The sequence below is a fragment of the Pavona decussata genome, unplaced genomic scaffold (assembly GCF_977016875.1).
Source record: "Pavona decussata unplaced genomic scaffold, jaPavDecu1.1 SCAFFOLD_44, whole genome shotgun sequence".
In the NCBI taxonomy this organism is placed as follows: Eukaryota; Metazoa; Cnidaria; class Anthozoa; order Scleractinia; family Agariciidae; genus Pavona; species Pavona decussata.
In genome coordinates, this window is record NW_028145466.1 from 149,313 (window position 1) to 164,563 (window position 15,251).

At 38.5% G+C, this 15,251-nt stretch overlaps 1 protein-coding gene across 8 annotated transcripts in view; it reads right to left on the minus strand.

Moving 5' to 3' along the window:
- LOC146482682 (nitric oxide synthase, salivary gland-like) overlaps positions 1-15,251 on the minus strand; it is an 83,632-nt gene that overhangs the window by 33,430 nt on the left and 34,951 nt on the right. For 7 of the 8 annotated variants that reach the window (XM_085106752.1, XM_085106745.1, XM_085106744.1 and 4 more), the window contains 3 exons: positions 3,523-4,380; positions 2,303-2,454; positions 879-1,041 (listed from right to left, as the gene is read on the minus strand). In XM_085106752.1, coding sequence (XP_084962878.1) covers positions 879-1,041; positions 2,303-2,454; positions 3,523-4,368 — 1,161 coding nt within the window. In that variant the 5' untranslated portion in view covers positions 4,369-4,380. Of the gene's footprint in view, positions 1-878; positions 1,042-2,302; positions 2,455-3,522; positions 4,381-12,454; positions 12,476-15,251 lie in introns of those variants that run through there. The other variant, XM_085106751.1, reaches the window with a different exon arrangement.

Sequence of the window (15,251 nt, forward strand, 5' to 3'; positions counted from 1 at the left end):
CAGTGGATAAAATGTAGAGTGTGACAAACAAAACGAAAGCAAATGTCCTTTACTGTGGTACTGTTTATTATGCCGTAAAAGCAGTTCCAACTTTTGAGTATGTGGATGAAATCCTAAATTAAAAAGTGTGACCATTCAGAGGTACTGAGCAGTACTTTCCTGTGGTGCTGTTTATTATCCTGACAAAGGTGGTTCTAACTTTTGAGTCTGTAGATGAAATCCTAAAGCGTAACCGTTCAAATATAAGCTAATGAGTAGAAAGTTTCTGTAGTGTTGTAAACTATGAATTTGATATACAAGATTGTTTTAACTTAAGATTCTATTGATGGGATTCTGCTCTTTGTGGCAAATGCTAAAGGTGATTCCTTCGCTACTGGATATATTGGAACATTTATGGCATTGCTATATACAAGTAAAAGGGGAAGTATCACGCAAAATTTGCTGTCATTTCAAAACCCAAAAATGCTTGTCTGTCAGCAGAAACAACGAAATAATTGTCAGGTTTGTTATAAATTATCACCCCAGTGCAATAAAACTGTTGATTAGTGCCTCTGGCCAGTGACAGAGTAAGCCGGTATGGATTGAGACTTGAAAAATGTTATGCTAATGTTTTTCAAGTTCTCACATTTTTGCTTCCAAAATGGAATCACGAATCACGAATCACGAATCACGCACCGATCAAGAGTTGTTCCTTTCAAGAATTAAGTTGATTTCTTTCCTCTCGTCATTCTAGAATTATTTGGCAGCTGATTGGAGGTCTCATTTTGTTATTCTTCATTTTTAACAAAAGATATAAAAACCCCATGATACCTCCCCTTTAAGTGTTCACGATTCTTCTCCCGTTTCAGAACTTTAGTAAGGGAAATAATCAAGCTCACGTGTAATTTATTCCACTGTATTCGCCCTATGCACCGCGGAGCGTTCCTCCAAGCCAGTCGAGAGCCAAAGATCAGCTCCTTTTCCGTCAAGTCATAGCTCCCAGTCTCCTCAATCTCCTTCATTACCTCGGCCAAACGCTGCTGGTGAGCAGGACCGTCAACACTGTAAAAAGACGAAAACAAAATAACCAAAAAAAAAAAATTTACTTGCACATCAACTGCCAAGAGTAACCCTACTAAAACGTCTAGTTAAGTATGTTCTTGTCGCGCTTGGAACGGGTAACGATTTCTTACGCTTAGCGCATCGGCTGCGTGTTTCCCACGCACGGCACCGGTTGCATGTTTTCCCGCGCACGGCACCGGTTGTATGTTTTCCTGCGCGCGTCACCGGCTGCATGTTTTCCCGCGCGCGGCACCGGCTGCATGTTTTCCCGCGCGCAGCACCGGTTGCATGTTTTCCCGCGCGCGGCACCGGTTGCATGTTTTCCCGCGCGCAGCACCGATTGCATGTTTTCCCGCGCACGGCACCGGTTGCATGTTTTCCCGCGCGCGTCACCGGTTGCATATTTTCCTGCGCACGGCACCGGTTGCATGTTTTCCCGCGCGCGTCACCGGTTGCATGTTTTCCCGCGCACGGTACCGGTTGCATGTTTTCCCGCGCGCGTCACCGGTTGCATGGACTTATCTTCGAGTTGTTATTGTGCTGTGATTAGCCAAATGATATCAATTAAATCGCTCTTCGAATCCTGATAGATTCAGTTAACGTAATGTGAGTATTCTAAACAATACCCTGCAAGCAGAGGATACTCTTTATCGCCAATTCTGTTTTCCTTCGTCTCGGTAGTTGATTGACATCTGTCATACGAATATACCATGGGCTCAAAAAAAACCAGCGAGGAACGCCGGAAAGACATGCTCACTAGCGGGCAATAACCAGTATTTAAAACCGGTTGATCACGTAATGAACGTGAGCTAACAGCAGCGCATGCTCAACGTGTGCAGGTGTCGTTTCGATTGTCATTTGAATCGTTCTCTCGCGGTGAAGGAAAATAGAAGCGACAAAAATATAAGAAGAGAACAGAAACGACAAATAGAACTTTATAGGTGAGGGAGAAAAGGACAATGCTAAAGGTAAAATATAAATAGCTGCTAGGCAAGGGGAGGATCAATAATAAAACAAAAAAAGGTCGGCACCATTTAATTTCGTTGCAGGCATAGCCTCATCTAAATCTGCGTTATTATGTAAAATTAAGTTTTTCCGTTTTCCAGCATGTTTGTAATTTATTGTAATTTTTTCCATTATGTTCTCGTGTTCGTCTTCTCCCGCCTCGACTATCTTTGTGGCTATATTTGCGAGACAAGCCCCTTATATCATCTGAATTTGTAAATAAATTGTTGTTGTTGTTGTTATTGTATGTACTCACAGTTTCATGGATGCATAATATTGCTTAAGGAAATCTTCAGCGTGAACCTTGACTTCTTCTGGTGGCCTAGGTACACCATAAGGCCTTTTAGGGTAGGCACCATATGGGGACATCAAGGAGCCTAAACAGCGGCTTTGAGAACAGTGAACAGGCTGAGGAGAGAAATCACAGTGCTAATCACTCACATTCACTGCTCATACTCCCGGCCAACGGTCAAGCATAAGGCCGCAAATATGACAGTAATTTTTAACCCTCTATCCAGGTCATGCCTGTGTTAGGACAGAACGCATTTCGAAAACTCTTTGATAACAATGCACTTCTGCGTTTTCCACTCAAACGAAAAAAACCTAAAAGAACGCAATAGAGTGTGTGCACGACGGCCATGTTGAAGGACCGAAACAATACAATGATTTTCTTTTATTGTATTTTTATGCAAATATCTTCTATTGTTTAAGTCCTCTAACATGGCCGCCGCGCACACACTCTATAGAACTACTCGGCTAACGTAATGTTGTACCCATTTCAAATCCTTTGGGCATAAAATGTTTTGTTCTAAGTATTTCCATATCATTTAAAAGCGAATGCTACATTATAATGCAAATGCACTAAACAAAGAATCATAACCCCGGGGGATCTGAATTGGGTACAACATTGGGTTAGCCGAATAGGTCTATTCCTCCAATTCCGAGTAAGTCGTATTTTATTAATAGAATACTTTTCCTTATGGCTTCAAAGAGAATTCATTGCCTCTGTTACTCGGCTACATGTAAATTTTGATATTGTTGTATTTGTTACCTGGGCACGTTGCATGAAGCACCTCACGATTGTGGGCATATTTTTGACACCGTTCCGTGCGTTCCGAAGGATTTTGTGACGCGTTATGAAGGATCATTCGGCCATAGGCCGATTAATGAGAACAGGACACACAAAAGAAGCGAGGAAAAATCAAAATATACGAACGCAGGTAAGGTGTCTGAAAAAATGAGCTTGTGGGGGCTATCGACGAACTGATTGGATAGTTGGTCTTAGACATGAACAAATAATGAATTTTGAAGTATTGAATTTCTTACAAATAGTCACACCTTTTAGGAATGTAATGTAAACATGGCAATTGTTATATGTTGTTCAAATTTGTGTGGCGAGTACCTTTACACGTGATTTATGCCGCTAAAAAAGCGGTGCTAGGGCCAGCACAAACATAAAACTTCAGTCCAACTCACTTCTATCGCTGTTTGATGAAGACTATCCGTTGTGAAAGTATTAGTGATGAGGTTCTGTAGTCTGACATACTTTGGCGGTTGGTATTGCGAGAATGCATTGGTAACTGGGCATTTCTGGATACCATTTGACTCACAGCGCAATTCAGTTTTGTTGTGTGGACGAGCAACCTTCTGTTCAGTTTCGGCAAATCCATTCGAAGTCGGTATCTCCTCCGTCGAATTTTTCTGCTCCTGTTTCTCTCCATTCGCCTTTTCGTTCATATCCGTTGTAGAATCGGGAGAGGTTTTGGGCTTCGTACTTGGCACTCCTCCATTAACTATGCTTTCGTCCTTCGAAGCCAACCGCTCTTCTGCGGAATTGTCCGAATTCTCTTTTTCTCCGTTTGATTTTTCATCCCCCCTTTTCCCGTTCAACAATCCCTCGCCTTCATGCTTTCCGTCCATATCCGTGGCACTTTCTGAAGACGTTTTTGCTTTCGTACTTCGAACCGTCTTCACGAGTCCTTCCTTGTCGAAAGCAGTTTCCAGACACGCTTGGAACCCATCTCGGGCGCGAATTTTCAGCACCAAAGTGTCATCGGTCGGTATTTTGTCAAGAATTTCCAAAGCCTTCAGATATGGCACGTTTTCCAATGATTTGCCATTTACTTCAAGAATAACGTCTCCCACTTCAATTAACCCTGTTTCTTGCGCCACTCCACCTTTTACTACGTGCGAGACTGCGAGATACGGACTGGCGTTACTCTTACTTGCTAAAAAACCGACGCCGCCTTTCTTGCACTTTACAAGATTTACTGTTATTGTACCTTCGTCTGGATTGTCGTCCATTTTACCTGCCTCGTTCATCGTTGAGCGCACCTTTGGAAAACAAGAACAGAGAAATCGTATATTTTAGGGCATACTTCCAACTATTTTAGTGTAATATTACCAAATTGAGGGAACATTTGAAAGGGATATCCAAACATCGAGCGACCTTTGTAAACATGTTTTCAGTTGGCCCTGACATTTGACAACGGCACGTTGAACAGATTTCGACGAAGTTTCAACTGAACAGATTTTTGAACTGTGGAAACTTTTGAGGTACCTTTCGAGACTGTATGACGATATACGTTTGCATCAATTTCTTTATTAAAATTGACAAATTGATCAAAGTATTATAAACACAAATTACACCGCAAATTCTCTAAGAGATCAAATGAGTAAAACAAGCTCTATACAAACAAAACGATATTGCAAACAAAGTACAGTAAAACTGAACAAAAAAAGCTCTATACAAACAAACCTAATGAGATATACAAACTGTATTGTTTTTTAAACAGGTTTCTCTTCTCTTTGTGTATTTAACAATGTTGACGCAAATTAAAACATCTTTCGTCAAGTCAGGTTTTATTTATCTTTTTTTTGGAATTTGTCTATAAAAAAAAAAAAAAACCGACAAATTTGTGGGTGGCAATCTTTAGCACTTCCGTTGTCTGACATCTTGAGTCTAATTACAAGTGTTTAATGCTTCAGTCAACGCGGGGGTTAACGCTCATTTAACAACGCGTTGTCGCCGAGAGGCGGGGAAATTAACAAAACGTCGGTTTGACCGGGGCCATTAGAGGGTTTAAGCAACGACGACGGCAACGGTAACGAAAACGCCACCCGAAAATATAACTTTATTTCATTTGTGCTCCTTCGCGATTATTTCAACGAGCTCAACTTTTACAAAAATGGCGAACTATCCAGGGAACAAATTGGTAGGAGTGGCGTACAAGTTAAGAAAGAAAATGAAAAATTCACCGTCGTACGTTCACTTTCTCCACAAAACCTTAAATGTGGTCATTTCACGCTGTTGTTTTGCAGAGGACGGCAAAGAAATGTACCAAAATGTAAAACGCACGTGCAGGAGTGATTGTTTTTGCTCATTAAACCTATTGTTTTGCGGCGTTGTCGTTGCCGTTGCCGTCATCGTTGCTTAAGCTCCCTATTGACCCGGAAGCGGGGACAACAGCGGGGATTTAACATGAAGGAACATTGAGCCGAGCCCTTGTCTTTCTAATTTTTATGTGATTTTAAATAAAAACAGTCACGAACATTTCCATAGCTGGGTATGTGACTTAGTTTAACTCAATTAGATAGATAATTAAATGGAGCTTATTTTACGAAACGTTTGAGTTACGGGTACATGTACTAGGATCGGATAGGAATTTAGTCATTCTATGGTGCATTCCGCGTCCTAACTGGCTCGCAAGTAACAGTTTCGTGTCGTTATCCAAGAAGACTGGATACACAGGTCGAGCAACCCAAGACAAGACTTCAACTCAAATTGCAGAGGTAAGTGAGCTTGTTATATGTGCTGAACGACCTGTGCCGGTTTGATACTATGTTTCGGAGAAATTTACATTGAGTTTAAACAAGAAATCGATCGAAAATAGTAAATTCGGGTCCAAACAATGATTACTTGGGTGTACTATTGGTGTTATGGGAAAATGTAATTGAATAGAATTAAACCAAAAAATCGGTCGAAATAGTGTTAATACAATAGGCCGTCACTTGCGTTTACTTTTAGTTCTTTTTATTTCCATATTTTCTCGTTTTTACTTTTGTTTGATTTGGAATATGATTGAACTGTGCTCGTTTAACTAAGATACTGTACTTCTCGATACCTGTAGGTTTTGTTATATTGATTCTGTAGTTACAGCAGACCTCCTGTATTTATCTCTACACAATGGAACAGACTCTCGTGGTTTTGTATATGTTCTTAGCTATACTGGCCTTTTTGCGCTTTTTGAATAGAATTTCCTTGCGTATCCGATCACATAATAGAACAGACGTTCCATATATTTTGTAATTGTGTTTCTAGCTGCTGTTCCTATTTTAGTTCTTTTGAATAGGACGAGTTTATACAATGGAATAAGTTTCTTTCCAGTTTGATTAGCTTTCGCGACAATATGAACGTTCGGCGTTCGCGACAGTATAAACGTTCGTCTTTTGTTGTAAAACTGTTTTGAATAGCCCTGCTAGTTACTAATATACCCTGCTTGTAATTGTTAAGTTGATTTTGTGAGTTGTGATTAAACTGTGTGGATCTAGGTCTGTGTTGATCATTGCTGTCCTTCGAAGTTCAGTCCGAAAGTACCAGGAATTTGTGACGAGATTCCGTTCCCGCAGGCTAAGCGAGTTGCCGAGTTGCCTAAGTTTCCGGCCAAGTTAAGTGAGTTAGTTTTCCCGCCGTTGTACCGCAGAAGTTACAGTTTCCCTTCCAAAAGCTTAGAGTGGAAAAACCTATCGTCACAACTAAATCAAAATCTACAATGTGCTGACAATTTAAAAATTTTAATGAAAAATCTTATGATACCACGTTAAGGCGGGGGCACACCTGAAAGCCGTTTTCACGCCGCTTAAAATCGGTTCAACGGAAATATCTCGTTCGCATTTCAAGCAGTACAAAAACCCTATGCTCATTACACAAATCAATGTTTTGGGGTATTTTGTAAATTTTTAGGTGATTTTTAGGTATATTTGGGAGGAGATAGTTTTTCTCAAAAAAATTAGTAAAATTAAGAGAAGTAAGAAATATTGAAGATTTAGTGAAGTTTTAAAATTAGAATTTGTGGTTAATAATTAATAGACGGATACCAAGTTAGTCCACTAGAAACCCGGGGTGCTCTTGCGTGGGTATCAACTGTCTGTTAGTGTTCCAAAAATCATTTTCTTCCTGCTATTCATTCTTAAAACCTCTTCAAATTTCACTCAAATTCGGGTGTACCCCCGCCTTAAACGTTACGTCCGTCACAATGTCCATTTTTACCAAACGGATTTGTATTTTATTTGGTTCCGAAGTACGGTATTGATGCCCTCCTATGCGGGGCTTTTAACAGTCTACTTGACCCCGGGGGCGGGGAAATTAGCGGTGTTTTAACACCGGGCCAATGTTAAATTCCCCGTTATGTCCCGGGGGTCGGGGGGCTGGGGTTTCAATTGACTGATGCATAATACAGGTTTGTAACAATAGAAATGACCATCAGTTTAGTCACTTTTAAGGTGTCCCCGTCCGCTAAATAGGTGTCCGTTTGGGACTTTGGTTTCTGTCCGCTTAACACAGGTTTCACTGGATTGTTATATTTAATAACGCTATTTGTGCGAACTGCTTGAAAAAGTACCGGACCACCCTACAAGGTTTGGTGAGTTTTTGTCCGACCATTTCTGGACTTCAAAGGAAAAACACGTCTTCGTTTCGTTATCAAAACGCTGAACCTTGATTATGGTGACCCTAGGGAACTGGTCATAACAAGTTTTTCCGAAGAGGGACCCACCTTGTCTGGGGTAGGGGGTTATCGAAGACACCACCTATCTCATGAACATTGTCAACAAAATTTTATTGGCTTTCAAATTTGATTTGATACAGAAATGTTCAGCTTGCAAGAGTCAGCATTGTTAGAAAAACAAGAAAAGCAAGGTTTGAATCAGTCTCTTTGTCATTTTTAGTGCTGGATAGAGGAGTGGCTATGCAATAAAGACATCATCTTTTGAGGTTGAGAAAAGAGGGGGGGGGGGGGGAGGGGGAGGGGTGCAGGCAGAGACCACCATCTATTTTGTGGTTTGGTGGGTCCTGTTCGAGTTTAGTAGTTTTGACCACTTCTCTTATTGAGGAGACTGTCGCTGAAACTTCTATTTTAACATTGCAAGTGCAATTTCAGTTGTAGTTGTGTGACATTCGGAAAACCGATTCACCTAATTGTTCTTGAAACTGTTTTTTTAGAAGATCGTAAAATGATTCAGTTAACTCACAGACTCACAAAAACCTTCTCAGCTTTCAGCTATCAGAGAAAAAACCTTACGTTTGACAGCCTTTTCAAATTTTTTGCGCTTGACAGCGGACATTATCCGAAAAAGGCCGAGAAAAGAGATGTTTGCTTGCTGAGTATTTGCAAACATTTTACAAATTTTCACTGAAAGACGAATCAATTTGTGTTGTTAAACGTTTTCAAGTCTAACAGTATGTTGATAAATAAAAAAGAATTTAATGTCAATAACAAGGGGACTGCTTATGCAATCTGCCGAGCCAGAGGCTCATGATAAAGTGCTTGACACAAAAAGTAATCCCGATCGAATTGGAATTTGGAAATGTTGGTTTCTTAGGAGAGGGGAAAACCGGAGTAGCCAGAGAAAAACCTCTCGGAGCAAGGACGAGAACCAACAACGAACTCAACCCACATACACGCTTTTTATATAGGAATTTATTTTATAGAATATCGATGCTGAAATTTGCGAAAATTTAAGAATATTTTAAGAATAAACCCGAGGCTGAGATTTTGAAAAGAATATAATTTTGAGTTTAAAATTTGTAAATACAATACAATTACATGTTTTTAACTAAACCGTATAAAATTATTCCTTTCTCTAAATGGCAAAACTAGCCAATAAAACGATAAAAACCTGCACTAGCCAAATGTTCGATGCTAATGACAGTTTGATACAGATCTGAACACCAAACACTTGTAACTGATATCCCAATACATTCTAAAACGGAAATGTCGTACGCTACAATCTAAGAATATTCACAAGAATAACGTCGGCAGAAAAATAAGAATATTCAGCCTGGGCCGGAAAAACAATATCTTTATATAAGACTGTATGACGCCGAGTCCGGGAATCGAACAAGGGCCACATTGGTGGGAGGCGAGTGCTCTCACCACTGCGCCATCCCTGCTTCCTTTACTTATTATAATCTATTATTCGATTTCTTGAACATCATCAGCCCACACTCGCCAACTTCCATAAAGATAAGTGATCACGATTTTGAAAATTTCGCTACCAAATGGAAAAACAAAAAAAAAAAAAACAAAAACAAAACAAACAACCGAACATTCTATGCCTGAGGGCAGAGGGCAAATGGTAAACCGCGTGTCACCGGCTGTTCAAGTTAATTCATGTATTTTTAATCCACTTCTCGACGATGAAATCAAAATTTAATTAAACAACGAACATCAAACTTAACAAGGGTGTACATATCTTAGTGATCTGATCCCACTTTGTAGGGGATTCACAAAGAGTCAACGATAAGAAATGTTATAAAAAGTCTAAAGCGCCTGATGCAAGAAACAACACTTAGCTGTAAATTAAAAGAATAAAATTCGCCATCGTTAAAATTCCGTGATCTGGTCCCACTTCGTAGGGGATTCACAAACAGTCAACGATAAGAAATGCTATTAAAAGTCTAAAGCGCTTGATGCATGAAACAACGTTTAGCCGTAAATTAAAAGTGTAAAATTCGCCATCGTTAAAATTCCGTGACTAATGCTATCGTGACTAATGTAAATGTTCCGGTAATCGCTGCTTTTTCACTTTCCAGTTTTTCACATTAACAATTTACATTCTACTTCAGAAACCACACTGATAAATGAAATTGATAACTACAAGGTCAAGCAATAGCAAGTACAACAAAATATCAACCTCAAGGAAATCGCAATAAAACTTAACCTTTTTTCTTTTCTTTTCCTTTTTTTTGTGTGTGTAGTACATTCAACGTACACGATGTGATGTCACTTTTACATGTGCGGTTGGGACCAAAATCTACGCCCCCCTCCCCCCTCCTCCGCCCCCTTCTAAAAAGAAAAACTACAGGGAGATTACCAGTCTGCAAGGGCGGACACGGGAATTAAAGTTAAAGTTAAAGTTGCTTTTACATACCAGAAGCAACGATACCACGCAAATTAAATGGCGTATGAACAATGTTTTGTTCGTTACATTTTTAAAGGGCGTATGTCCCAGGAAACCAAGCCTTCGGCGGCGAGAGCCGGCTTAAGTCAAACCCGTTTGCAGATGGTGACAAATGTATCACGCCAGGCCTTTACACAAATATCACATGAAAAATATCTCAAAAAAATGTCTAAATATCCCATTTTTTCTTCTAAATATCTCGAAAAATTCTCTAAATATCTCGTTTTTGTTTTAAAAATAAGCCGATATGAATCCAGTTATGCCAAAATTTTCCCCAGCGGGAGCTGAAAAGTATGTCAGACATTGTCTACACTAGTATTACGGAAATAAAGCAACTTTCAAAACAACGTGGATGCAAAGTTTAATGTTTTCTCACTAATGGGTTAAACAGTTGGTATGTCTATCATGTGTATAACGACTATGACTGAGTATTCTGCCAAGAAAATAGCGAGGAAAAGCTGGAAAACAGCCCCAAAAAAGATATAAATCTTTCTAAATATCTCAAAATTTTCTAAAATGTTCTAAATATCTCGGAAACTTCTAAATATCTCAAAAAATATCCAGATATTTGTGTAAAGGCCTATATCACGCGATGTTATTTTTTCGTTTTGGTTCACAAGAAAAGAAAAACAAAACAAAAAGAAAGACGCCTTATTTTAAACGTTATAAGGTCGAAAATATGCGTTACATCTGGCTAGAAATATAACCCATATCGCAAACTGTCAACAAATTAACTCGATTACGAAGCAGTGCACGAAGTCCTTATGAAAAAATTCCCTAAAAAGTCACGAAAATCAACCTTTGTAACTCAGGACATAAAATCGTCCAATTTAAAAAATCAAAGCGCTGTGTGAGCGAACTCGTGAATTGAACAGGTGAATGAAATAATATTTCGGATTATGTCTAAAGTTATTTGTTTCTTTGATTTTCATACCTAAGGCATGAACAGCAGTTGTTCGCTAATGTAGCAAAGAAACACCGCTGTGGCCGTCGTAATCAGTGGTTCAATAGATCCACGTCGTCACTTTTGCTTGTCTTTTTTTTTTTAACCTTAGGACAGTGTTCTGGGTTGGTGTCATGGCAAGTCCTCGAGTTTATACCCTGTACGTCTCGGGATCGACTCCTGGAGGGGGCATATTCTGCGATTAGTTCATTTTTCCTTCTCCGCCTTTTTTTTTTTTCCAGACGGAGAGGTAATATTTTACTGCATTTACCGTACTGAAGCCAACATTAACCGTAATGTAGCGTTCCCCATTCCGGTAATTAAAAATCCATGTGAAGCCCGCACTTTGGTTTAATCGTTCAAAAGCTTGTGCAGTTTTTCGAATTGAGATTCTCAAAATCTTCAATATCCTCCTTTTCGGCGGTCGAGTCCTCTTTTTAGGCTCCACAAAATGCGCATTTCAATTGCAAGAGAAGAGAAACTTTAGCAAGCCATGAGAGTACCTCATATTTGCTGAAAGTGTACAGCCCATCGACCGACCGATGAAACACTGAGCGAGTGACATTTTCGTTCATTTCGATGACTCGTTCATTGCGCATGCGCGTTTTACGAATTAAAAAAAGTTAAATAATTAAAGAAGTTACTTTAAGTGCCACTTTGCTGCTAATCGACAAAGGCTCCTTAAAATTGCTTCCTTAAAATTGGCACTTTTATAACGACTTGTTTAAATTGCTGGCGATGTTAGTAATGACTGGAGCCTCAGAAGTGGCAGTTTTAAGAAGCCTCGAGGCGACAATTTTACGACGCCTTTATGAAGTCGTAGACGTGGCGATTGTAATCAGCCTAAAAGTGCAATTTTAAGAAGTCTTGAAAGTGGTACTTTAAAGGAACCTCGTAAAATTGGAGTAATCCTTAAAAGTGTCATTTCAAGAAGCCTTTGTTAATTACCTGACTCCCTTAATTTTTATCTTTTTTTTAATTTAATGGGACGATTTTAATGTCCTGAGATATAAGGGCTGATTTTCATAACTTTTTTTGAGAGATTTTTTCATATACTGATAACGATCACATCTTCTCATACAGAAAATTAAAAAGAATTAATAATAAATTGGTGGTAAAATTAATATTCTGAGATATGGAACTGTTTACTAACTTGCTTTGAAAGCAAGCTTGCTTTGTACATTAGTATTTTCAGCTGAATAGTGTAGAATGATTTCCTATACGACCATGTTCGCAAAAGGCATTCAACTGTTAAATCTGCTTGTAATAAGTACATAGTCTTACTTGGTAAAATCGTCCGCCAGGTTTGCGTCGTTGATGCAAATTGTATGCTCCAGTATGGTTTTATTTGCGGTAATCCGACAATACCGCACTGAAGAATAAACTCTGTATTTTCATTGATTCGGGCATAGAAACAATAGAGATCTAAAATTCAGTTTCAGTTTCAGTTTACTGTTTTCATAAGTTGTACAAAAACAAGGAAAAAAAACTAATTATTCAAACACTAATAGCGAGGAAGCCTAAGGGAAGCCACCGGGCTTTTAAGGAATGGGTTCCCTCAGTAAACGCAGGAAACGCAGCAATGACCACGCGACCATATTTATCCTTCATTTCCCGCTCGGTCAGTGTTTTCAGTTTCTCAGTAAAATTGAGTAGTTTTGCGTTAGCATCAAAGGTCAGAATTATTTTGCAGTGTTCTCATCTGTAATAATAATAATTACATATTTTCAAGAAAACATAAACGCGAATCTCACGTTTGCCGTCTGCCGTAAACGCGATTCGAAATCTCTCTCTTTTATGACATTAAGACTTAAACAAATTTTTCTTGTTAAAGTGGCTTTAATACTCGACTAAATGAAACAATAAAGAAAACATCCTACTTTGGCCAGTCGAATATTTTGGTAACTATTTTTATTTTCTGTTTTAAATTGTCCAGGAAACACAGAGAATTAAAAAAAATAATTCTATTACTTTAGCCTTGAATTAAATTAACCCTGATAATGCGATGTATAAATACACAGAAACTGAAAAAAATACCCTTGGGTCTCTTATGAACGATTTTGGTTACACTTATGAAAAAATCAATCATACTACCACAGGCAGTGAAAATATCATGGAAATAATTGAAACAGACAGAAAGAAATATTTAAAACGACAAATTTTTCGTTTAAACGAAATAAAATTAAAATCTTTAATTTCTGGTTGACAAACGAAAATTCCAGTTTACACTGTGGTCTTTTCAGAATGTCTAGTAATTAGAGAGTCTCGAGTAATTGGCTGACAAAAACCTCCGTTGTTCTAGGCGTTGAAATCATTTAAACACAAACAACCGACAATTTCGAAAAGATTTTAAGATTACAAAAACCATAAACTTTGGTAACACGAACCTACTTACGAATTTACAAGAAGCAATTTGTTTTACAGGTCTAAGGAAATGGCAATGTGGTAAAGTTTTTTAAAAGAAGTTTGTAAGACCAACCGGCGCTTTTTTTAGTCAACATATGACCATATACTGATAAACCAAGCCCTTTAATTAATCGAACTTAAATTTTTGGTTTGCATTTACGTTGGTGAATTGTGATCTTCACATCATGTTTACCTAAGCTTAAACTTGCAATTAGCTTTACTTGTGCATAATTTGATAACAAGCCTCGATCGTGGAGTAGTGAAGAACAAAACTAGGAGTTTTATTCGTCAGTGATTGACCAACAAGCGATTAGCATTTCACCGATCATGCAAAGTTTTTAAAAGGCAAGGAATAGATCAGTGATACTGCTCACTCAAACTTACCATAGTTGAAAATATCTTCCGATCAAAATCTTGAGTTACGATCGGCGTGTGTTGACTTTAAGGCTAAAACAGATGTCAGCTCTTTGATCTCCTATCTTCATTTCCAGACATCTTACCCTTTGTACTCGAAATTTTCTTTAATAAATAATGATCTGAAGCCCAAAATATATACAATAAACAAAACGCTGACGGCGATCGATCGATTGACGGACGATGGATAATCGATCGTTGAACATTGATACGACTGCACGCGGAGTTAAGTGATTTGTTATTATGGACTGACAAAATCAAGCATATTTTGCTTCCTATTTTCCCAAAACGACATGCAGTAACCTACATTAACTTATTGTCTGTAACTCAGTCCGTTCACATTAAGAAAAAAGTAAGCAACTGTACTTGAAGAACGTTTCTCACAGACGGGCTCAGTTTAATCATAATTAACTGAAGTGACTGTTTTAGATCCGCCATCTTGTAATTTCAAATCTTCCAAATCTGCTCGTAAAGTGACGTGCAGTAAAATACGTTAACTTATTCCTGTTATTCTCCGTAACTCAGCCTTTTCATTTTAAGGAAACACTTACAAAGTAGCTGTAATTGCAGAGCGTTTCTCACAAAGGGGCTGAACTTTATCATAATTTACGTACGCCATCTTGGATTTTCAGTCTGAGATATTTGAAGTGCATCACACGACGATTTCAAACCTTATCACTTGGAAAATTCCACCCTAAGAGAACCTTTTCCAGTAAAAACAATACCAGGAACAAAAACAATACGAAACCAAATCCAATCCAGTTAATGCGGGCGAGAGTGCCATCTACTTAGCATTGTTTTTACACGTCTTGAGTTTGATTAGCTGTCAGTTAAAATAGTTTTCTACTATTTCCTTCCACAATATCTTAAACACGAGCTGGTGCGTCTCGAGAAAAGGACCATATCGGTCGTTTCAGCAGGTCTAGACTAACAGACAGGTCTTGTCAGGCTAAGGATCAGACAAATAGGCCACTTTGAGGTTGAGCAGGGGAATGGGTCGAGCTGCAAATTTCATCCAATTTATAAATTAACACCACTATACGAAAGATCACTTTAAGATTAGTCATTTGACTATGTTTGGTAGTGTTTAGTTGAATAACAACAAAGTTATGGACCTTGAAACATGGTTCCAAATCCATACAAACGTCTCTAACTTTGAGAAGGCGTCCCCCAAAACAATACCAATTTTCAAAATTTTTCTTATTTCTGTGATATAGTAAAAATTAATGATAATTTTGAACCCAGTTTCTTTGAAATGGTA